This window comes from Oncorhynchus mykiss, chromosome 10 (assembly GCF_013265735.2).
Source record: "Oncorhynchus mykiss isolate Arlee chromosome 10, USDA_OmykA_1.1, whole genome shotgun sequence".
Classification (NCBI taxonomy): domain Eukaryota; kingdom Metazoa; phylum Chordata; class Actinopteri; order Salmoniformes; family Salmonidae; genus Oncorhynchus; species Oncorhynchus mykiss.
This window is the reverse complement of record NC_048574.1, coordinates 41979182-42004809: the sequence shown is the minus strand read 5'-3', so window position 1 is coordinate 42004809 and position 25628 is coordinate 41979182. Positions and strand designations below refer to the sequence as shown.

The window sequence follows — 25628 nt, the reverse complement described above, 5'->3', positions numbered from 1 at the left end:
TTTTCAGACCAGGCCTCCCTCTGTATATCAAGATTATATTTAATAGACGAGCAATGGGAGGTTCACTTCAAATGAGTGGTGGTTTGGTCTGTACATACAGTACCGATGGCATAGATGCATGATACTGAACCAGTACATTACTCACACTCTGGTTTACACTCCTTCACATTCAAGTACTTTATTCTTATTAATGTTTTTTTTTTTTCCTTTAAAAAAAACTTTTCAATATACAACACCATTTTAGACAAGACAATTCTGTTTACAACTAATTTCAGCTCAGTAAGGGGTCATTCAGAACCTAGACAGGCAGCAAGAGGGGGGACAGAACAGGACAGAGGGAGAGTAAGTGAAAGACGAACGCAGGGTAGAGAACTAAGGATGAGAGGGGGTGAATTTGAGAGGGGTTTGGAGAGAAGAAAAATTCTTAGTACACTAACAAACTAAATTAATTGGGTCAAAAATAAAAAAATATATAGAAAAACTTAAATAGGTCACTAGCACACTGTTGTCCCATCACTTATCCATGCAGTACTGTCTTCAGGGGAAAAAAAACATCAGCTCTCTTCCACATTTTTTTTCTTCTACCAAACAAAATGAGAAAATAACAAGATAGATATGTCCTTGGTGCCCAAAGGGGCGGGCCTGAGGCATCTGTCACTCAGTCTGGATGAAGAGGCCGGAGTATGAGCCCCGTTGAGTTGAGCCCCGGCCCTGCCTCCTTCCTTCCTTTCCTCCCCAGGGCATCTTTAACAGGCCGTTTCCAACCCTCTTTCTCCATTCCTCCAGCCATTCAGTTCAGATTCCTTCATGTCCATGTCTGTTACTCGGTCTTGGGTGACCAGAGTAAGGGGAGTTGGGCCTTAGAGTGTGACCTAGTAGACTCCGCTTTGTGTGCATGTTTGTGTGCGATTTGGTTGGGGTGGGGGGGTGTAAGGGGCAATGTGTTTGAGCACCGAAGGCCCGATGAGGGCGGGACGACCCCTCCACACGAACACCAGGAGGAGGACAGAGATGATGCAGCGAGGATGATGGAGTGGGAAGTGACCTCTGACCCTGGCACATTGACTTGGCCATTAGGACTGTCCCCGCACACACATCACATTCCACCGGGCCTGCCATGCAGAGAGAAAGACACTCAGCGCACTATGCAAGTAATCCTGTAGAAGTGTTCAATTTAGGTCAGGAGTCCCACCTCCAAGCAAAGAATGAAGTTAAGAGTTGTAAATGAGCTGCAGTGCTTGCTTACCCCCCCCCCCCTTTGGTAGAGTTAAAAGAAAAAGGGTGGGAGGCTTAAAGATTGAGTCAGCAATGCAGAAAGTAAACAGCAATTTCAGGTCAACTGAAGCCGCACCCATATGCACAGTGTGCAGCGTCTTGCATCACAATCCTACTTCCACTAATGATCCTGTACGGGTGTCACTTCATTTATTTGCCTGTAGGAAAAAGTGTGTGTGTGTGTGGGGGGGGGGGTAGGGCTGATGAATCAAATATTTGTTTTTGTATGAATCTGGCCTGCAAAATATAGAAAGACGTGTGCTTGCTTACTTATCTTAACTACCGAAAAGCCACACAATTTGAATTTGAATCACTTTAGTTTGTTGTATTCATTCCTATTGTGTGTAAGTTCTGGTGAGTGTGAGAGTCGTGTGTACCTGCTATCTGGAGATGTATGTATACGTGCGAGAGGGCGACCTGCCCTCAGTCTGTCCATTGGTCGACACGTTCAGGAAGTCCCAGATGAGGATAGTGTCGTCATGGGAACTGCTGATGATCTGGAATTCATCAAACTGTAGCCGGAATACACGCCCAGAGTGCTCCTGAAAGACCGTCAAATTCATCAGTATCCTCTACAATAACCATTATCTCCACCATCATGCTCTAGATCCAAGCTAAACTCACCACCAGTGTGCGCAGACAGAGGGTGCTGGCAGGGGCACGAGGGTCCAGAGCAGCTTGTAAGTCCCATACTTTGATTTTACTACAAAGGAACAGCACAGGCGCGCACACACTCTTAACATCATAATGGAAACAACACAATAGTATTCAAGTCTTGTCAGTTGATAAGCTGGAGGACCTCATACTCCGGCCTATAAAAGTTTGACTAGCAGCCTAACAAATTCACTCTGATTAACAGGCCGAGGCCAGGATTGGGGGGAATCAGGAGTCTGAGATCAGCAGTGAGAGAATAACAAGGATTAACAGAGGCCAAGTGCAGGATTAGAGTGAGGGAATAAAGCCATTAACAGTCAGATCTCCATTAGTATTGAGAGATCAGCTCAGCCACAGTGAGATGAACCCTCCCTTACCCATCGTAGGCTCCGCTAACGATCCTTTTGTTGTCGAAGCGAATGCAACGGACCAACTCCTCATGGCCTTCCAATACCCGCAAACATGCCCCGCACTCAATATCCCACAACCTGAGGAGAGAGAATCCGTGTTAGTTTAGTAACATTTGACAAAATAGTCGTGACAAAGCACGTTCATCTCCCGGTTACAGATTCTATAAATATAAACCAGTAAGAAACACCCAGAAGAATATTCCACCCTCAAACACATACGACAGACACTCACCGGATAGTGTTGTCCGACGAGCCGCTGACCACTAGTCTGTCTCTGTACTGCAGACAGGCAATGCCTCTCTTATGGCCATTCAGCGTACGTACAAACTCACACGTGCTGGTGCTCCACACCTGGAGGGGCGTCAAGGCAAAAACACACACCACCCAGAGGTCAACAAAAAAAAAGAAGAGGCATTTAGCCTAAATAATCCTTCTTGTCAACACTAACAGTTTTTACTTTTGAAATCTCTTCCTTCCTGTTTTCCTTCATTAGAATGCTTCTGTACTAGACCGGACAATGAAGCTGCTGAGAACAATCTGCAGCCAGAGCTATAATCCAGCTGTACACCTCTCTGTCTTCACATACACGTCAGAGAGTGACACTGTGCAGCTGCATGAAAACATGAATGTAAACACAAAGGTATAACAGTGATACACATTTAGGGGTGTCGAGTAACACTCCCTCTCCCAAACACAGATATTGCAGTCTGCCGTCCCTCCCTTATTACTTGGGGAATGTTTTCAGAGAGCTGGGGCGTAGTGTGCGGGAGACGGCTCGGTACGGAATGCCTTGGCCCGTCTCCCAGGGCGATGGGTGGGCTAGCCAGGGTCTCTTTGTTCCTGGAATCCTGGCTGCCCACAAATCCACCGTCTGGAATACAGGGAGGTACTGGGGAGCTGGGGATGAGACTGGGGTTGGGGCTGAGACGAGACAGACATGCAGGTCCACAGTTTAGCCCCAGGAAGAGACAAGACGTCAGCTCTGGACTCTGGGTTCAGTCAGTGCTTCCCACAGCAGGCCTCACACTCTGGGCTAACTCAAGCTCTATGCTGCCCTCTACTGGACACGTTGCACAACTGAACTCAACCAGAATGAGAGGATTTGGTAGGTTTGGGTAGGGGACACTTGATAGGTGTGGCTGGCTTGTATTTTGCATTTCAAGTATCTTCTGTGAATGAACAATGACAAGCAGTGATGGGGAAGATAACTAGCTTTTGATTAAGAGCAGGGGGAGAGAACTGAAGCCACTCATTTATCATTCTAGCTCACAGGACGATAAACACACACACACTAACCAAGAAATCAAAGCCCGGCTGAATAACGCTGGTTGTGCATTCAGTAGACTCTGCTAAAGCAATGTATAGTCATTCCTTTTGTGTGGTTCAGTGTGCTGAAGGATCATTCAGACAGACATGAACCAAGTTGATGCCAAACGGTTGTCTTTGCAAGATCTGCAACATCCACAGGCAGAAGATCTTTACAGCAAATAAGGCAACACTTTTTTTTTTTAAATAATAAAGACTTTTAAGATCAAGATGCACAGGATCCAGTGTGTTGGACATGCTACGAATGTCTCAAGAAAGGATCCCTAAAAAGTTGCTCTCTGGAAAATACAAGGAAGGCAGACCAAAGACAACATGGCGACAGACTGGTGGCTGAGCTAGATCTCTCATGGGACAGGACCCAAGCTACGGCAAAAATACTGTAGTGGCAGAGGTTGTTGCGGCCTTCTTCTTTGGCCCTAGTGGGATCTAAGTTAGTAAGTCTTGTGCCACTGCCAAAGTACTAGAACATATGCTTGTTGAGATGTTGCCATGCTTGAGGCTCTCGTGAGTGGACCTTAGGTCATCGGGGCAAACTTGCCTTGATGGTACGGTCACCGGACGCTGACACGATGTACTTGTCGTCAAAGTCCACCACGTTGACCGCTGCTCTATGGCCGACCAGCACGCGGCGCAGACTGATGTCTGTGGGCGAGGCCATGTCCCACACGGCGATGGAACGGTCCTTCGAGCATGTCACCATCAGACCGTTACAGAACCGCAAGTGGAGAACCGCCTCGTTGTGGTGGATCAGAGTGTTCAGCACCTCCCCAGTGTTCACATCCCACACCCTGAGACACCGAGAGAGATCATCAATATCCGTCAAACACAACATACCACATGCCTCTTGAATTAAATAAGCTTTGGAGCTTCCTGGAGCATGGGTAAGAGGGCAGAGCGGGAGAGGAGTTGCTGACCTGACGGTGGAGTCTGAGGACCCGGTGACGATGACCCTCTCATCATACTGCAGACACAACACTGAACCTGTATGACCCGTCAAGATCTTCAGACACTCCAGAGACTGCTTGTCCCAGATCTAAACAGAAACAGAGGGGGAGAAATTCACACAAAATAACATTTATCAAACAAAATGTACTATGTGTTGCATTGACACACTGTAAGAAGCTTTCTTGTTATACAATATCCATATTTAGAAATCGTGTATTCAAAATATCCAGTAGACATTAGATTACACCCGCCCCCCCGCTCTTCAATCAACATCAAACAGGAACGCCGACCTTGATGGAGTTGTCTCTGAGGCCGCTGATGATCTTGTCGTCGTCATACTGCAGACAGTAAACCCCCTTACTGTTCTCTGAGCGACACTGGATCCGCTGCAGATTGTGCCGACCACACCTCCAGTTGGCCTCAATTGTCTAAAGAGAGCCGGAGGGGGGGGGGGTTAGTGAACGGGAAACACAGGAAAGATCAGTGAGAAGGGAGGGAGGTTGAAGGGGACAAGGGGAGCAGCAGAAACACTCACCTCTATGTCCTGGATGATTTTGGGGTACAGGGAGCGGTAGTAGGAGTTTGGTGGGACTTCTGTGGTTCGATTCTTGAACAGGTACTTTTCCCTAGAAGAGAGAACACATTCACAATTAAATATATTAATCTCCACAACATCAATTGTCTTTTCCTAAGGTGAAGTTGCTTGGATACATTCTATTATGTTGATTGTTGAGAACAGTTATTGATCCATTCTACTGGTGATCTGAATGAAACTCATTGTGATTCAGGGTGGCCCGGCCGGTGTTCCCAGTCTGTACTCACCACTGGTGCCTCTCTGACAGGCCTTTCCAGAGGGGGTCTGTACGGACCATACGCTCTATGAGTTTCTTCCACAGCATGCCCTCTGAGATGACCCTCTGCCACTCCTTACACACCAGCTCTGCCGAGCACAGCGAGCGTGCGTCCAGGAAGGACAGGATGTTCTCCGCTATGTGGTCCAGACCCTGAGCTATAACCACAAAGAGTAGAAGTACTCAAGAAATTGTGAATGTGTGGATGAACTGAGCCTGGGGTGTGTTCATTAGTCAGATACCGCAGCAAACAATTGCAAAATGTTTAGCCTAATGAAAAGGTTTTACCCGCGTAAATGAGTTTATTGGACAAATCCAGGTAGGTCCCTACCGGTTTCAATAGCTTCAGTTTGGTTCCTAGTCAATATACACCCCTCTAAAGTGGTTTCCTTTGCAGCATTTACTGGTGGTGAGGTAGAAGTTATATTGGTTGTGGTATATTCCGTATAAGCGCACTCATTTTAGGGATGTGACAAATGGACAGTTTTGTATCAGTTTACCGTTAAAACGATAAGAGAAAATGCCCAAATTCCACTTCAATTCACAATGCAGAGTAATGGCCTTATTACATATGGCCGGGCAATGAAGTTATATCTACCAAGGTCATATCGTTGAAAGCGCCTCGGCTACGACATATTTGGTTGTCTAAGGGTACACTACGGCTTTTTAAATGGCGACATGAAACCTTCTCGGAAGATAGTTTCAAAGTGCCCCTGAACTGGTATCTTTCTGAAAAGGAATGACGCTTCTGAAGCAGGACTCACATCCATCACTAGGAGACCATAACTGTCAATCAAATAACCTCGAACCGCCTGCGCGTAGACTGCCCGCACGCAGACCACTGACTCCTAAAAAAGTACTTTAAGGTTTGTTAAATACCGTGACTTACCAAGGCGTTTAGCAGAAAGAAAACATCTTCCGCTAAACTGAGACTGTTCTCGGAGGAACGGCAACTAATCAAACACACGCATCTTTCATAGCGAGGTAGCGAGGGACGGAGAGAGAGGGTAGGGGGCACAGTACAGGCAGGTCGGCCACTTGGCAGGCAGAGTCAGAACAGAGCGCTAGGCCTATCTATCGGCAATCAAAAGATGTATCTCGCAATGGCATGCTCTATTTTGTCATTTCTTGGCTGGCAGGGCATATGATCAATGAATAGACAAGGATATTATACACGCAACAGACCGAAGCCTGAACACACAATCGCATCATTAGCAAAGAGAAAGAGCAGGTGAGCCAGCTGCACTGATTTAAAATGTCTGAAAATAATATTAAAAGACATCATTTTTCCATTTGTGATTTTTCTTAACATTAAGGATCCCAATTTTGTTTAAAAATTTCCGCATTCACCCCCCTAATATAATACATGACAAGGCCATGCTAACAAAGTAATATCAAACTGCAGTGTGAACCATACCTGGCAATGCAGTGATGAAGTCCCTTTGGAGCATGGGTTTGAGGTAGGAGTTGATGTGGCCGTGTTGGTAGTGGCACATGCGTGAAATCAGGTGTTCCACAAACTCCACCTGGTCAGCCTCAGACCACTGGTCAAACAGCTGGATGCACACGTCCTTCTCCTTCTCATAGTTCCCTTCCGATGGCCGCTTCCTTGAGCCCGTCATCGGACCATTGGTGATCGTCTGAACACAGAAATGGAACGGTTATAAACCATCAGTCCACAGTGGTGTGTACTGTAAAATATATGGACTCGTCAGAGCTTCAGTCGACATGGATCTCTTGTCAAATGAGGGACGGGCTTTGGGCCTTGATAAAGCTAGTCAGTGTACAGAACTCTGGGCCGGTTTCCCGGACAATCTCTATTGAGTATTCTTTTAAGTCCAGTACTAGAATGAATGTACAGTTGAAGTCGGAAGTTTACATACACATTAGCCAAATACATTTAGACACAGTTTTTCACAATTCATGATCTTTAATCCTAGTAAAAATTCCCTGTCTTAGGTCAATTAGGATCACTATTTTATTTTAAGAACGTAAAATGTCAGAATAATAGTAGAGAGAATGATTTATTTAGGCTTTTATTTCTTTCATCACATTCCCAGTGGGTCAGAAGTTAACATACACTCAGTATTTGGTAGCATTGCCTTTAAATTGTTTAACTTGGGTCAAACGTTTTGGGTAGCCTTCCACAAGCTTCCCACAATAAGTTGGGTGAATTTTGGCCCATTCCTCCTGACAGAGCTGGTGTAACCGAGTCAGGTTTGTAGGCCTCCTTGCTCGCACAAGCCTTTTCTGTTCTACCCACAAATGTTCTAATGGGATTGAGGTCAGGGCTTTGTGATGGCCACTTCAATACCTTGACTTTTCTGTACTTAAGCAATTTTGCCACAACTTTGGAAGTCTGCTTGGGGTCATTGTCCATTTGGAAGACCCAATTGCGACCAAGCTTAAACTTCCTGACTGATGTCTTGAGATGTTGCTTCAATATATCCACGTAATTTTCCTGCCTCAATGCGATCTATTTTGTGAAGTGCACCAGTCCCTCCCGCAGCAAAGCACCCCCACAACACAATGCTGCCACCCCCGTGCTTCACGGTTGGGATGATGTTCTTTGGCTTGCAATTCTCCCCCTTTTTTCTCAAAATATAACAACGGTCATCATTGCCAAAAAGTAACATTTTTGTTTCATCAGACCAGAGGACATTTCTCCAAAAAGTACAATCTTTGTCCCCATGTGCAGTTGCAAACCGTAGTCTGGCTATATGGCGGTTTTGGAGCGGTGGCTTCTTCCTTGCTGAGCGGCCTTTCAGGTTATGTCGATATAGGACTCATTTTACTGTGGATATAGATACTTATGTACCTGTTTCCTCCAGCATCTTCACAAGGTCCTTTGCTGTTGTTCTGGGATTGATTTGCACTTTTAGCACCAAAGTACATTCACCTCTAGGAGACAGAACACGTTTCCTTCCTGAGCGGTATGATGGCTGCGTGGTCCCATGGTGTTATTACTTGCGTACTATAGTTTGTACAGATGAACGTGGAACGTTCAGGCGTTTGGAAATTGCTCCCAAGGATGAACCAGACTTGTGGACTGGTCTTAGCTGATTTCTTTTGATTTTCCCATGATGTCAAGCAAAGAGGCGCTGAGTTTGAAGGTAGGCCTTGAAATACATCCACAGGTACACCTCCAATTGACTCAAATAATGTCAATTAGCCTATCAGACCAGGCCATGACATAATTTTCTGGAATTTTCCAAGCTGTTTAAAGAAACAGTCAACTTAGTGTATGTAAACATTTGACCCACTGGAATTGCGCTACAGTGATGTATAAGTGAAATGATCTGTCTGTAAACAATTGTTGGAAAAATTACTTGTGTCATGCAAAGTAGATTTGTAGACTTGCCAAAACTATAGTTTGATAACAAGACATTTGTGGAGTGGTTGAAAAATGAGTTTTAAAATGACTCCAACCTACGTGTATGTAAACTTCCAACCTCAACTGTATGTCTGGGAAACTGGCTTTACATAATGAATCTGGCTTTGGTGTGTGTGGATTGCCTCTTCAAATTGCCATGACGTTGTGCTCGGAGAAGGTTTTTGATGACACTGTAGTCTGGCATTAGTACACACACCGTTTCACTGCCCACTGGAAACCACAACGAGATTGTCAATATTGATGGCACAAGGCACACCTTAAAGATAATTATGAAGACATAAAAAGGGGAGATACGCTAACGGGTTATACATTTGTTTTTTGGAGGTGGACTAGGCTAATATACTACCATTACGCTTCGGTGACTGTCTGGCCGTGGACCCATGGTCTGTTGCCTCACCTTGAACACTATGATCTTCTTTGATGAGAGGTCATCTGTCTGGGAGTCCATGAAAGTGGTGTTCTGAGGGGGAGAGGCCATTGGTAAATCAAGAGACATTATTCATTAACATAAACACACAGCTAGTCCAAACCTTCTGGCCCAAAATGGGAGGGAGGAATCCATGGCTTGTCAACAGCTGCCCCTTATTCAGACCCGCAAAGCCATGTCAATCTGACATGTATTCAGAAGATTGACATGAAATCTGATAAAGAAATCAGACCTTATAGGGTTGGCTGTGAGAGGCAACACCAGATGGTATGATAATTCCATTTAAAACAGTCCCGGCTTTGTCTAAATGTGATCAGTCTGTGTCCTCCTAGGAGAATGTGGGTATGTTTGTTTGGGGCAACAGATTATCTACAACTGAACCTAAACACATGCGGTCATTTTTATTTAGCTGACATTACTCCTGCCTGTATCGACATTAAGTGATTGTGCCATATGCCACAAGCCTAGATTGGCACGCTTTGTCCAATACAGAAGCATAGGACTAGGATGCTAACGTTAATTTGCAAGACAGCCAGTGACATATTATGTGATAGCAAATATTTGCCCATAGTTCACTGGCTAAGGTGACAAAACAGAGAACACTGTCTGGAACAAAATGCACCTATGTAGTAGCTACGTTAACAAGATAATCGGCTGACAATCTACGGATGGCTAAATCAAAAATAGCGTCACGATAATAGTTACCCATCATAATTGTATCTAACATTACCTACGATTACGTTCATTTCTGAATAGCTAACCTGACTACCTGGCCTTTTTGCCTGACGAGATTGTCATACTGACTTGTTAGCTAGCGTTACCTACTCAGAAAATGTAGACAAAACGCCAGCTGTTTGCTTCGAACATATCAAACATAATTATTTGTTTATTACGCAAGCTAACGTCAGCACTTCCTCTAAGCATCTCGAAACGCCACTGATTCACAATGACAGAAACTCTAGTGTTCGGTAATGGACAGAGTGGGGAGTGCCTCTTTTAGCTAACGTTAGTTATAAATATATTTATCTATGTGCGTGGTTGACAATCAGGGTAGTTATGTACCTAGTCGGCTAACAAGAAATCGTTAGCCAATGGTTGGCGCTCAAGAAACAGTACACATTTATCGGAAACCTAACTTTATGTTTAACCTGGAAAGCTTGTGGCTAACTTGGAGTCGGACAAATGGCGCAGCGGCGACGCAGTGAGATCCAATCGCCTAGCTAGTACCTTTGCTAGTTAACTGGTTAGCATGTGAGTATTTAAAGACGGGGCCACTTCCCGGCCTTTTCTCGTACTAGCAGACTCACTCCTCGTCCTGTCGACCTCTACCATTAGGATGACAATCATTCACTTCCCAATCATTTCCAAAATCATTATGGTGTAACCTAGAATAATTACAAACATGAGCCACGGGTTAATGTTAGATCAGATATCGGGCCCTCCCTCTACTCGCTAGGTAGCTAACGGTACTACTAGCTAATGTTAGCTAGGCATATTCTATTTTGTATGTCATCTCGGCTCTCCCGTTTGTTCAAAATCGTTTCGATCGGTTCTACTCGAGTGTTAATACCATATTACGCACTCCGATATCGATATTATGGGGCAGAAATTATTCATCCAATCCAAAACTCACCATTAGCTCCAACGTTTTGTCCTCCATCTCCGGCTCCATATTGTTGCTCCCCGAAACTCGCTCGCTGCGAAAATGGAAACCCAGCCCTGAGTCCGCGACGGGCCGCAGATCGTATGACGTCACAGAACACAACTGGACTGGGGATTCAGGGGTGGGTTCACTGAAGCATAGACTTACTTGGTTGGTCGAGAAATTATAAAGAAGGTATTGTCATTCTGTGGTTGGCTCTTTTCTGCTGCTAAGGGAAAGAGTTGTGCTTGTTCGAGGGTCGACTTCCGCCAGGTCCTGCTCAGATGATCTGATCTACAAATCACCTCCACTTGCAAAAAACAGATTACAACAGTTCATGGTGTTAAGATTAGCGAATCTACACCGTGTCTAGAATTGGGAAGATGATCATAACAATTGTATTGAAAGTTATATATTATAAATGGTCTTCCCTTAATGCATCCCACTAGCTAATTACTGTTATATTGGCACGGGCTGGGTATAAATATGACACGTAACTTTCCCGTTTAACAGCGAAGAGAATAGTGTACTTTTCACTGGATGTACCAAGACATTCAATACACTAAAATTCCTGTTGGAAAAAAAATGCAAAGGGTAATATTTACTTTGTGTATACTAAATAAGCCCTGAATCAAGCAGCACACACCTGCAGTCACACGAAAGTCATATTCAGGAGTATATATACAGTGGGGCAAAAAAGTATTTAGTCAGCCACCAATTGTGCAAGTTCTCCCACTTAAAAAGATGAGAGGCCTGTAATTTTCATCATATGTACACTTCAACTATGACAGACAAAATGAGAAAAAAAATCCAGAAAATCACATTGTAGGATTTTTTATGAATTATTTGCAAATTATGGTGGAAAATAAGTATTTGGTCAATAACAAAAGTTTATCTCAATACTTTGTTATATACCCTTTGTTGGCAATGACAGAGGTCAAACGTTTTCTGTAAGTCTTCACAAGGTTTTCACACACTGTTGCTGGTATTTTGGCCCATTCCTCCATGCAGATCTCCTCTAGAGCAATGATGTTTTGGGGCTGTTGCTGGGCAACACGGACTTTCAACTCCCTCCAAAGATTTTCTATGGGGTTGAGATCTGGAGACTGGCTAGGCCACTCCAGGACCTTGAAATGCTTCTTACGAAGCCACTCCTTCGTTGCCCGGGCGGTGTGTTTGGGATCATTGTCATGCTGAAAGACCCAGCCACGTTTCATCTTCAATGCCCTTGCTGATGGAAGGAGGATTTTACTCAAAATCTCACGATACATGGCCCCATTCATTCTTTCCTTTAAACGGATCAGTCGTCCTGGTCCCTTTGCAGAAAAACAGCCCCAAAGCATGATGTTTCCACCCCCATGCTTCACAGTAGGTATGGTGTTCTTTGGATGCAACTCAGCAATCTTTGTCCTCCAAACACAACGAGTTGAGTTTTTACCAAAAAGTTATATTTTGGTTTCATCTGACCATATGACAATCTCCCATTCTTCTTCTGGATCATCCAAATGCTCTCTAGCAAACTTCAGACGGGCCTGGTCATGTACTGGCTTAAGCAGGGAGACACGTCTGGCACTGCAGGATTTGAGTCCCTGGCGGCATAGTGTTACTGATGGTAGGCTTTGTTACTTTGGTCCCAGCTCTCTGCAGGTCATTCACTAGGTCCCCCTGTGTGGTTCTGGGATTTTTGCTCACCGTTCTTGTGATCATTTTGACCCCATGGGGTGAGATCTTGCGTGGAGCCCCAGATCGAGGGAGATTATCAGTGGTCTTGTATGTCTTCCATTTCCTAATAATTGCTCCCACAGTTGATTTCTTCAAACCAAGCTGCTTACCTATTGCAGATTCAGTCTTCCCAGCCTGGTGCAGGTCTACAATTTTGTTTCTGGTGTCCTTTGACAGCTCTTTGGTCTTGGCCATAGTGGAGTTTGGAGTGTGACTGTTTGAGGTTGTGGACAGGTGTCTTTTATACTGATAACAAGTTCAAACAGGTGGCATTAATACAGGTAACAAGTGGAGGACAGAGGAGCCTCTTAAAGAAGTTACAGGTCTGTGAGAGCCAGAAATCTTGCTTGTTTGTAGGTGACCAAATACTTATTTTCCACCATAATTTGCAAATAAATTCATAAAAATCCTACAATGTGATTTTCAGGATTTTATTTCTCATTTTGTCTGTCATAGTTGAAGTGTACATATGATGAAAATTACAGGCATCTCATCTTTTTAAGTGGGAGAACTTGCACAATTGGTGGCTGACTAAATACTTTTTTTTTTATGTGTGTATGTGTGTGTGTATATATATATATATATATATATATATATATATATATATATATATATATATATATACACACATACACATACACACTGCTCAAAAAAATAAAGGGAACACTTAAACAACACAATGTAACTCCAAGTCAATCACACTTCTGTGAAATCAAACTGTCCACTTAGGAAGCAACACTGATTGACAATAAATTTCACATGCTGTTGTGCAAATGGAATAGACAACAGGTGGAAATTATAGGCAATTAGCAAGACACCCCCAATAAAGGAGTGGTTCTGCAGGTGATAACCACAGACCACTTCTCAGTTCCTATGCTTCCTGGCTGATGTTTTGGTCACTTTTGAATGCTGGCAGTGCTTTCACTCTAGTGGTAGCATGAGATGGAGTCTACAACCCACACAAGTGGCTCAGGTAGTGCAGCTCATCCAGGATGGTACATCAATGCGAGCTGTGGCAAGAAGGTTTGCTGTGTCTGTCAGCGTAGTGTCCAGAGCATGGAGGCACTACCAGGAGACAGGCCAGTACATCAGGAGACGTGGAGGAGGCCAACAACCCAGCAGCAGGACCGCTACCTTCGCCTTTGTGCAAGGAGGAGCACTGCCAGAGCCCTGCAAAATTACCTCCAGCAGGCCATAAATGTGCATGTGTCTGTCAGAAACAGACTCCATGAGGGTGGTATGAGGGCCCGACGTCCACAGGTGGGGGTTGTGCTTACAGCCCAACAGCGTGCAGGACGTTTGGCATTTGCCAGAGAACACCAAGATTGGCAAATTCGCCACTGGCGCCCTGTGCTCTTCACAGATGAAAGCAGATTCACACTGAGCACGTGACAGACGTGACAGTCTGGAGACGCCGCGGAGAACGTTCTGCTGCCTGCAACATCCTCCAGCATGACCGGTTTGGCGGTGGGTCAGTCATGGTGTGGGGTGGCATTTCTTTGGGGGGCCGCACAGCCCTCCATGTGCTCGCCAGAGGTAGCCTGACTGCCATTAGGTACCGAGATGAGATCCTCAGACCCCTTGTGAGACCATATGCTGGTGCGGTTGGCCCTGGGTTCCTCCTGAAGCAAGACATTGCTAGACCTCATGTGGCTGGAGTGCGTCAGCAGTTCCTGCAAGAGGAAGGCATTGATGCTATGGACTGGCCCGCCCGTCCCCCAGACCTGAATCCAATTGAGCACATCTGGGACATCATGTCTCGCTCCATCCACAGACTGTCCAGGAGTTGGCGGATGCTTTAGTCCAGGTATGGGAGGAGATCCCTCAGAAGACCATCCGCCACCTCATCAGGAGCATGCCCAGGCGTTGTAGGGAGGTCATACAGGCACGTGGAGGCTACACACACTACTGAGCCTAATTTTGACTTGTTTTAAGAACATTACATCAAAGTTGGATCAGCCTGTAGTGTGGTTTTCCACTTTAATTTTGAGTGTGACTTCAAATCCAGACCTCCATGGGTTGATACATTTGATTTCCATTGATAATGTGTGATTTTGTTGTCAGCACATTCAACTATGTAAAGAAAAAAGTATTTAATAAGAATATTATTTTCATTCAGATCTAGGATGTGTTATTTTATTATTTTTTATATATTTGAGCAGTGTATATATATACACACACACACTGCTCAAAAATAAAGTTTGATTTCACAGAAGTGTGATTGACTTGGAGTTACATTGTGTTGTTTAAGTGTTCCCTTTGTGTGTGTATATATATCCCATAATCTTAATTTTATGAACCTTTCTAATAGGAAATCCACTGGGCCAACCAAGTCTTGACACCTGATTTGCAAACAATGAGGTCATTTAATACATCTCATACAAAATGGTGACAAGATGAATAGATCTAATCCAGAAAATGTCATAACATGGGCGGCTTTTGATGTTCAAAAGACATCACATTCATAACTTGATAAAATAGCTCACTGTGCCCCGAAAGGGGCTACATAGAACCATCCCATTCTTACGTGCCAGATCCAGACAATAGTCCCCACCCCAATAGCTCACATTCAGGCTGACAAAATATATTTTTTTAGACACCGCAAGCCACAAAGGCCCCCAAACCAACATCCAGTACCTCTGACCAAAATGTTCCGTGACTAAATCCTTTCGGGCAGGGAGAAACAGAGCCAGGCAGGGCTGTGTCAAACCTACAGATAACTGCCAAAATAAAGGGAACACTAAACTAAAGCGTCTTAATAGGTCGCCGGACCACAACGAGCCAGAACAGCTTCAATGCGCATTGGCATAGATTCTACATGGGTCTGGAAGTCTATTGGAGGGATGTGACACCATTATTACACGAGAAATGCAATCATTGTGTTTTGTTGGACATGGTGGTGAAAAACACCATCTCGGGCACCGCTCCAGAATCTCCCATAAGTGTTCAGTTGGGTTGAGATCTGGTGACTGAGACGGCTATGGCATATGGTTTACATTGTTTTCATGCTCATCAAACCATTTAGTGCCCACTCATACCTTGTGGATGGGTGCATTGTCATCCTATGGGGGCATAGCCATGGTAGCCCAAATAATCGGCAACTGGGCTTGCCCAGCATTTTTATACGTGACCATAAGCATATGAATTCTTAGGAGCCACACCTGTGTGGAACCACCTGCTTTCAATAGACTTTGTATCCCTCATTTGCTATATTTTGGCAGTTACCTACAGTGGGGAGAACAAGTATTTGTTTTCCTACTTACAAAGCATGTAATTTTTATCATCATAAGGTACACTGTGAGATGGAAAATTGTGAGACTGAAAATTAAACAAAATCCAGAAAATCAAATTGTATGATTTTTAATTAATTTGCATTTTATTGCATGACATAAGTATTTGATCACCTACCAACCAGTAAGAATTCCAGCTCTCACAGACCTGTTAGTTTTTCTTTAAGCCCTCCCGTTCTCAAGTCATTACCTGCACCTGTTTGAACTCATTACCTGTGTAAAAGACACCTGTCCACACACTAAATCAGACTCCAACCTCTCCACAATGGTCAAGACCAGATAGCTGTGTAAGGACATCAGGGATAAAATTGTAGACCTGCACAAGGCTGGGATGGGCTACAGGACAATAGGCAAGCAGCTTGGTGAGAAGGCAACAACTGTTGGCGCAATTATTAGAAAATGGAAGAAGTTCAAGATGACGGTCAATCACCCTCGGTCTGGGGCTCCATGCAAGATCTCACCTCGTGGGGCATCGATGATCATGAGGAAGGTGAGGATCAGCCCAGAACCACACGGCAGGACCTGGTCAAATGACCTGAAGAGAACTGGGACCACAGTCTCAAAGAAAACCATTAGTAACACTACCCGTCGTGGATTAAAATCCTGCAGGGCACGCAAGGTGCCCCTGCTCAAACCAGCGCATGTTCAGGCCCATCTGAAGTTTGCCAATGACCATCTGAATGATCCAGAGGAGGAATGGGAGAAGGTCATGTGGTCTGATTAGACAAAAATAGCGCTTTTTGGTCTAAACTCCACTCGCCGTGTTTGGAGGAAGATGAAGGATGAGTACAACCCCAAGAACACCATCCCAACCGTGAAGCATGGAGGTGGAAACATTCTTTGGGGATGCTTTTCTGCAAAGGGGACAGGACGACTGCACCGTATTGAGGGGAGGATGGATGGGGCCACGTATCGCAAGATCTTGGCCAACAACCTCCTTCCCTCAGTAAAAGCATTGAAGATGGGTCGTGGCTGGGTCTTCCAGCATGACAACGACCCGAAACACACAGCCAGGGCAACTAAGGAGTGGCTCTGTAAGAAGCATCTCAAGGTCCTGGAGTGGCCTAGCCAGTCTCCAGACCCAATAGAAAATCTTGAGGGAGCTGAAAGTCCGTATTGCCCAGCGACAGCCCCAAAACCTGAAGGATCTGGAGAAGGTCGGTATGGAGGAGTGGGCCAATATCCCTGCTACAGTATGTGCAAACATGGTCAAGAACAACAGGAAATGTATGATCTCTGTAATTGCAAACAAAGGTTTCTGTACCAAATATGAAGTTCTGCTTTTCTGATGTATCAAATACTTATGTCATGCAATAAAATGCAAATTAGTTACTTAATTATACAAAGTGGTTTTCTGGGTTTTTGTTTGATTCCATCTCTCACAGTTGACGTGTACCTATGATAAAAATTAGACGTCTACATGCTTTGTAAGTAGGAAAACCTGCAAAATCAGCAGTGTATCAAATACTTTTTCTCCCCACTGTATACAGTGCCTTGCGAAAGTATTTGGCCCCCTTGAACTTTGCGACCTTTTGCCACATTTCAGACTTCAAACAAAGATATAAAAAACTGTATTTTTTGTGAAGAATCAACAACAAGTGGGACACAATCATGAAGTGGAACGACATTTATTGGATATTTCAAACTTTTTTAACAAATCAAAAACTGAAAAATTGGGCGTGCAAAATTATTCAGCCCCTTTACTTTCAGTGCAGCAAACTCTCTCCAGAAGTTCAGTGAGGATCTCTGAATGATCCAATGTTGACCTAAATGACTAATGATGATAAATACAATCCACCTGTGTGTAATCAAGTCTCCGTATAAATGCACCTGCACTGTGATAGTCTCAGAGGTCCGTTAAAAGCGCAGAGAGCATCATGAAGAACAAGGAACACACCAGGCAGGTCCGAGATACTGTTGTGAAGAAGTTTAAAGCCGGATTTGGATACAAAAAGATTTCCCAAGCTTTAAAACATCCCAAGGAGCACTGTGCAAGCGATAATATTGAAATGGAAGGAGTATCAGACCACTGCAAATCTACCAAGACCTGGCCGTCCCTCTAAACTTTCAGCTCATACAAGGAGAAGACTGATCAGAGATGCAGCCAAGAGGCCCATGATCACTCTGGATGAACTGCAGAGATCTACAGCTGAGGTGGGAGACTCTGTCCATAGGACAACAATCAGTCGTATATTGCACAAATCTGGCCTTTATGGAAGAGTGGCAAGAAGAAAGCCATTTCTTAAAGATATCCATAAAAAGTGTAGTTTAAAGTTTGCCACAAGCCACCTGGGAGACACACCAAACATGTGGAAGAAGGTGCTCTGGTCAGATGAAACCAAAATTGAACTTTTTGGCAACAATGCAAAACGTTATGTTTGGCGTAAAAGCAACACAGCTGAACACACCATCCCTACTGTCAAACATGGTGGTGGCAGCATCATGGTTTGGGCCTGCTTTTCTTCAGCAGGGACAGGGAATATGGTTAAAATTGATGGGAAGATGGATGGAGCCAAATACAGGACCATTCTGGAAGAAAACCTGATGGAGTCTGCAAAAGACCTGAGACTGGGACGGAGATTTGTCTTCCAACAAGACAATGATCCAAAACATAAAGCAAAATCTACAATGGAATGGTTCAAAAATAAACATATCCAGGTGTTAGAATGGCCAAGTCAAAGTCCAGACCTGAATCCAATCGAGAATCTGTGGAAAGAACTGAAAACTGCTGTTCACAAATGCTCTCCATCCAACCACTGAGCTCGAGCTGTTTTGCAAGGAGGAATGGGAAAAAAATTCAGTCTCTCGATGTGCAAAACTGATAGAGACATACCCCAAGCGACTTACAGCTGTAATCGCAGCAAAAGGTGGCGCTACAAAGTATTAACTTAAGGGGGCTGAATAATTTTGCACGCCCAATTTTTCAGTTTTTGATTTGTTAAAAAAGTTTGAAATATCCAATAAATGTCGTTCCACTTCATGATTGTGTCCCACTTGTTGTTGATTCTTCACAAAAAAAAATACAGTTTTATATCTATGTTTGAAGCCTGAAATGTGGCAAAAGGTCAAAGTTCAAGGGGGCCGAATACTTTCGCAAGGCACTGTATATAATGGTAGGGGAAAGACTAGAGACAGTCAGAGCCATTAGTCATTCTCATCCAGTACCATCGTACTCAGAAATAATAACTATACAGATTTCTATTGATGTGGATCAGGATGGGCAACTCCAGTCCTCAGGGGCCTGATTGTTGTCACATTTCCCCCAACCCCAGCTGAAACGCCTGACTGGAACCAACACGACCCCGAACAACTTCTACCCCCAAGCCACGACTGCTAAATAGTTAAGCAATAGCTACCCAGACTAATTATCTGCATTGACACTTTTTGCACTAAGTCGGACTCATCACATACGTTGCCGTTTATCTATCCTGTTGTCTAGTCACTTTATCCCTCCCTATATGTACATATCTACCTCAATTATCTCATACCCCTGCAGACTCAGTACTACTGTGTGTATATAGCCAAGTTATCATTAATCATTGTATTTATTCCATGTTATTCTATTATTTGTCTTTAAAAAAAAATCTGCATTGTTGGGAAGACCAGTAAGTAAGCATTTCACTGTTAGTCTACACCTGTTGTTAAAGCATGTGATGCCAATAATCAAGCTCTACAGTTTAGAATGCAATTAGTTTAAAATCAGCTGTTTGCTATGGATGGGGAAAAAGTGTGACACCAATCCGCCCCCCCCCCCATCCCTGGTGGACAATCTTCTTGCCTATAGAGTGCTCATACCAGGGGTGCATTCAGGACACGTCAACGTTTGCAACATCGCGCAACGGTTTGTATTGAATGACACGTTTCCCCAAAAACACTACACACCGTTCTTCAACAGCTTTGGTGGTGGCCTGATCAACATGGCTGTGACCATCTAAAAATCACAGAACTCGTACTGTACACCGTATGGTAACTGCCCCCTGGGCCATCATAATCACACTCTTCAACTGGTCGTTCAGTATTGAACACGACCCAGTAACATGCCTGGAAGACAAGACATACAAAACTGCCTGGCAACAAGCACACTGGCTCTCATTGTCTGAATTGCACAGTGCCTAACTGACCAATCAATCAGTAAACATTGGACACATGTCTCTGTGGAACAGAGGGGGGGGGGGGGTATGAATGGTCACAGCACTGAGGGCATGGTTCATTATGCTTAATAGAGTGGTGTGTGTACAAGGCAACATAAAAGCAGACGTACAAACCTAAATCTCAGCTCTGGGAACTCTGTATGAGTCATAAAGGGCAAGGGTCCTCTAAATGAAAAAACATACAAGAAAACAGTACGGGCTCAGAGTACAGCACCTGTGACAGTGAATAAATTACCAGGGGGGAGCTGGGACAAAATAAAGCAGGTGCTGAAATAAAGATCGGATGAGACGGGAGGCAGGGACTGGGTATGGGATAGTAAAGCAGCTCCAATTTAATCATTATTTCCTTGCCCTCTACATAAATTTGATTTTAAAAAGGAAAACAAAATAATCAGAATCAAAATCTCAAAACACAACAGCAGCTGGTACCAGTAAAAATGTTAAAAAATAAAGGAAAATTGAGTTGGAAGAAGAAAGTGGGGAGTGATGACAAAAATAGATTTGTATAACCTATCAGTGTGGCCTAGAGAAGGCCAAGCAGGCAGGAGAAGTGTGGCCTTGCTGTCAGTCACTTTGAATCAGTCACTTTGAATCAGTCATTAATGTAGAGTGGAGAGGAACAAACCAAGGCTAGCTCCATCCAGCCAGGTGATGAGTCACTGCTTCAAGTCAGGGAAACGTTGATATACGGCATCACATCCATGTCTTTTATTTGAAGGTCTGGGTCTCCCTCCTGACTACTTGCTTTCCTTCCACCAGTATCTCGGTCAAATCAGGGAAAGCCTTTCAATTGATTCATTTCTTGTCAGTCTCAACTACCTAGTAGTCATCCAAATCAAATAACTCATCGTCTTCTCCTTGGTACTCTATGGCCTGGAAATCCACCCTGTACCGCAAGATCCCTGTGGAGGTGAAAGGAAGAATCATAGTCTTAGGTAACTCTGCAGAGGTGCATTACAGTGAAAATATTTGTTTATATATTCACATGACCCCAGAATAATAGTAAAAGCCTTTAGTTATGAATGTATAATCAAACTCTTACCACCAATTCCACCAAAGCCCTTGACAAACTGGGATCCTTCTTGGCTCTTGTCAGTGACAATCTCCAGACAGGCTCCAAACTTCTTATAGCTGTTGGCGAACCATTCAAGTAACGGCATGCTCTCGATCAGCTCATGCTCCTGCCCAGTCTGTAGAAATACACCCACACCCAAAAAAGTAGATCAGGGAAAACTGTGAGATCATTTTATGAGAATTCTCCTTATAAAAGTGGTGGATGCAAAACACAGGAAGTAGACATAGGTGAAATTGAATAGACAAAATGACATCACATTTTAAAAAGAGCCTCTAGAACCACAAAAGAACTTCCTTCATACACTTGTGTAGGTTATGGAAAGAACTTCTCACTGACCTCTTTGTCTGTGAAGTGAGACTTGTCTTTCTCCTGCTCTGGTGTCAAATACAACGTTTTCTCATCTGGATCAGTGGAAAAGGTTGAACAGAACAGACATAGGGCAAGAAATAGAGAGACACGTTAAGACCAGAATCCCTCAACTGAATGCATTTTGTAGAGGGCGCACATCATTTACATACCTGTACCCTTCTCCACCATTGCAAGTCCCTCTGCTCCGTGGCATCTCAGGATGTATCTCATGGTATCCAGGTTCTCGTAGACAATCAGAATCTCAACAGCACCCATTTCCAGGGCTTTCAGTGTGTCTTCCACCCCAAAGCAGTATTTCCCTGTATCCTGGCTGATCTCATCAAAGTATCGTCCTGGGAGAAGAGGTCCTCTATATTATCAATATGACAATAGGATGGATCATGTCCATGCCAGAGACACTCATGATAGATATTGGAGTAGACATTCACACAAATGAACAAATCAGCTGTACCCAAGTACCTATAAGTTTCTTCTCCTGAATGAATTTAACATTGGAAAGCACTTCTGCAGACAGCTCAATGGCCTGGTTGAACCCATTCTCCCCACCATATGATATGTCAACCAGCTTCAGGATCTTTGCTTGTAGCCTCTGCATGGACATGAGTCAGCAATTCATCAGTCAACAAACAGATCACATATCAGACGTATAATGCTACAATGGCAATGCTGACAATGGCACCAGAAAACCCTGGAATGGTGGGTCTGGAGATACTGACCGGGTCAAACATATCGGACTGGCTGAGCTCAGTCTTGAAGTCAGCTGAACCAGCCAAGACCATGCCTGCTACGTTGACCTTGTCGTTGGAAACAAAAAGCGTGACTGCCGTCTCCGCCACCTTTCGGACATAGTTGTGTCTCTTCTCCATCCTCAAACGAGCAAAACGCAAGGCAGACTGCCCTCCTCTGCCTGAAAGAGGACCATTTGTTATACGTGGTTGTGTGTGGACAGGCTGGCTGTAATTCTGTTCATGAGTGCATGTTGCATGTGAATGTAGGGTTTTTAACCGTGCTTCTTGGGTAGGTCCACAGTGAACTTGTGCAGCACTTCCCTGGTGTTTCCCTGCAGGGTTCCGAAGAGGGCGCCACTTCCATCAATCACAATAAAACCAAACTTGCTGTCATCTGACAGCAAGGCTGTAAGAGCCTAAGAGACAGAAAATACATTAGATAAGATGTAATTTCTCATCTAAATAGAAGGTGGTCAATATTGACTGTCAGCTATGCATAAATTCAGGCTACACACACACACACACAACACCAACTTGTTTCACCAAAACAGGCAACACAGATATTTTTTTTATATCTAAAACTCCTTATTTCCCAGTTAGTCACAATAAGCCCATAGGAAAGATAGTAAGGTGGGAATATAATGAACCCAGAGTGTTGAACAACCTTACCTCTGTGTGGAACTTGTTGTCACAGAGATACAGAGAAGTGTTGATGGGTTTAAAAGGCTCAAAGTCAATATTGACTTTTTTCTCTTTGCCCTCGTCCGTCACAATGGTGCCACAGTATACAACCAAGCCGTTGGGAGGCACTGCAGGGTAAAAAAATAAATAAGTTAGCTCTCAGAGATCAATTGATTGAAATAAGAATAGCCCGTAACCAAGCCAGGACCACCCCAAATTACTTCATACAGAGAGAGAGGGTTTCACTGCTGACTTCACACATACACACCTTTATTGTAGAGTTTGAGTCTCTGCTGTACAGAGGTGATGGCTCCGAGCACAGAGAGCCTGTTGACTCTGCTTTTAATATTGGATGCAGTGCCAAACTCATCAGCCAACATCTTGGCCACTCTGGAGATCTGATCCTTTGGAGGGATAATCAAGGAGATCATACTCGTACCATTCCTGAGAGGAGATCAACTGCATTAAACCCACGTTAAAACACATCCTTTGAGTAGAAAGTCAGTTGCACAGTAAGTCAGCAAGCTATTTATTGAAACAACTTTGTAAAAACAAGAACCACAAACTATGGATAGCTAAACCTGTCCTACAGATGTGTCCTGTTTACCTAAGCAAGCTAGGCCTTTTCATACACGTATAGTATTAAACCTGACTGCTCTAAGGCAAACTCTTATGACAGGTTGTCAGATGACAACATTACTACAGTAGTGGTCTTCATATTTCCACATTTTTGTTTTGACTATCATGTTGACAGGTGTGGGCCACAAGTTCTGCTGCCCCTAGTCAAGGGTTGTGAAGGTCACAGTAGTTTGTTCACAGAGTGAACTCAAAACAACCCACTGCACTATATAGACAAACACTTGGGAGAGTGCTCATTGCACAGGACAGGTGTGGAATGTAGATAAGCTAAGGTCAATGAAAGGCATAGGAATTGCTTGACCTTTTGATCTAAAATCAACTACATCAGCTATTCCGGCTGACAGGTCTATTGCCAGCCAGTCAAGGCGTGATGTGGCACTGACAGTTTTAACTTAGTGAAAACTGCCATGAAATTACAATTTAAAGCAGAAAACTTGTCCAGTGTCAAACAATTTGAATGTAACGATGACCTAGATATGGTTGGGCATCAGCGGTGTTTGCTATACTAAAACAATGTGTAGGTTTAGATACTAGTAGGCTAACTAGCTGTGAATTTCAGATACTAGTATTGTCAGCTAGCTAGCTGTGAATGTAAAGAAGCCCTTGAAGTTACAAAACGAATAACTGCCTAGCTAACGTTAGCTGTGGTAACATTAGCTAGCTACATGACTACTCAAACTTTCGAAACCTAGATCAATGCCACTGACATGTGACTTAGTTGGCTAGCTGAAAAGCTAGCTATGTGTTCAAATAAATATTCAAACTAACACCACTTGCTAGTTAGTAAGCTAGCTAAAACTTATACTAAAATAATTGTTCGCTAGCTCATATATGGGCCTGGTACCATTAACTTCCAGTTAGTGGCTCAATATGACGAAGAAAGTCACTGACAAAACCAGGCATTTGCCATGTCTTCCACTAGTCATGTCCACACGTACCCCCGAGCAGCTTCCAGACTTTTGATCAACTTCTTTATCTTCCATATCTCCACGTTCCTGTCTGCTGCGTTGGGGTCGTCGGCCATTTTTCCCGCGGTGTCTATTTAGGACCTAGTGTGAGGGTATGTAGTAACGTTAGCAGCAGCATCAAACTATGGACGGCGTTAACAACACAGACAGTTTGTTGTACGCCTCAAGATAAATATAGCAACATTAAATGGATATATAATACTTTTTCCCCAACACACCAGCAAGGACGATAATATTTGCCCAGCTGATCTTGTCAGCAACCAGGTCCTAGTAGCTACCGGTCTCGGCTGGGAAATGCCCTGGCTTTTAAATCCTGCCCAGGCCCCAGAGTCCACCCCACTAGCTCAAGTATTGCGGAATGTCAACGTTATTAGAAACATAATTATGCATATGGATTAAACGCCAATTCCTAACAATGATCGCTCAAAAACATGCAATGTTACTTGCCCCAAGTGCCGTTCTGTCTGCACGTTATCTCTCACCTATTTAATTTGTCGTCAGCCCTGACGTTGTTGAGCTCGAGCTCTACTCAAGCCGGTTTGTTGCTTCCCGATGGGGCCTCGTTATGTTGGTGTCGTCACTATTTACCACAGCCACAAATTCATAATTATTGTAAACCCTAGGTCGAAAATATATTGTCATCTTCCATTTAGGCTTAACCACCGCCCATTTCGACAATGTATTGTTTTACAATCTGATTTTAAACTTAACCTTAACCCTGACCACAGTGCTAACCTTATGCCAAATTTTGAATTAAGACCAAAAAAGAGATGTTTTGTTTTCACGAATTTTTACGACATAGCTTTGGTAACTAGAAACAAGATTGATTTGTAGGCGGTTGAAAGAATTCCGGTTGAGGATCATTTCCTGGAAACGACATAGTTACGGTTCACTCGGACATGTTTCATTGGGCTAAAGAGCGGGTGGGTGGACCTGAGAAAATGCACCTGAAAACGTACCTGTAATCAGAAAGGAAGTCAACTCAGTGTGTTCCAATATTTTTGCTGTAGGCAAGGGTTTCCCAATCTCGGTTCACGTTTTGGTTTTTTGTCCTAGTACTACACAGCTGATTCAAATAACA

The 25628-nt window shown here is 43.9% G+C and overlaps 2 protein-coding genes across 6 annotated transcripts; both read right to left on the bottom strand.

The window, feature by feature from the left end:
• Positions 1-19: 19 nt before the first annotated feature.
• LOC110533895 (F-box/WD repeat-containing protein 11) lies at positions 20-11069 on the bottom strand. 2 transcript variants are annotated; one of them, XM_036990295.1, is made up of 13 exons: positions 10916-11069; positions 9253-9315; positions 6879-7101; positions 5433-5619; positions 5146-5236; positions 4901-5038; positions 4580-4698; positions 4204-4453; positions 2572-2690; positions 2307-2417; positions 1900-1978; positions 1653-1817; positions 20-1112 (listed from the first exon to the last, which is right to left on the bottom strand). In XM_036990295.1, exons 1-12 carry the CDS (start codon positions 10952-10954, stop codon positions 1656-1658), a joined length of 1581 nt encoding a protein of 526 aa, XP_036846190.1. In that variant the 5' UTR covers positions 10955-11069; the 3' UTR covers positions 20-1112; positions 1653-1655. The 2 variants fall into 2 exon arrangements, with proteins under 2 accessions (XP_036846190.1, XP_036846191.1); XM_036990296.1 differs by lacking the exon at positions 20-1112 and adding an exon at positions 1143-1433.
• An 8342-nt stretch (positions 11070-19411) lies between these two features.
• On the bottom strand, positions 19412-25525 carry LOC110533894 (eukaryotic peptide chain release factor subunit 1). Of its 4 annotated transcripts, none has more exons than XM_021618483.2 (11): positions 25030-25413; positions 24518-24628; positions 23209-23384; positions 22929-23068; positions 22537-22675; positions 22248-22438; positions 21991-22120; positions 21681-21863; positions 21499-21563; positions 21130-21277; positions 19412-20989 (listed from the first exon to the last, which is right to left on the bottom strand). In XM_021618483.2, exons 2-11 carry the CDS (start codon positions 24601-24603, stop codon positions 20907-20909), a joined length of 1341 nt encoding a protein of 446 aa, XP_021474158.1. In that variant the 5' UTR covers positions 24604-24628; positions 25030-25413; the 3' UTR covers positions 19412-20906. The 4 variants fall into 4 exon arrangements, with proteins under 4 accessions (XP_021474158.1, XP_036846189.1, XP_021474159.1 ...); XM_036990294.1 differs by lacking the exon at positions 25030-25413 and adding an exon at positions 25507-25525 and having other exon boundaries at positions 20402-20989; XM_021618484.2 differs by having other exon boundaries at positions 20402-20989; positions 24995-25414.
• Between the last annotated feature and the right edge of the window lie 103 nt (positions 25526-25628).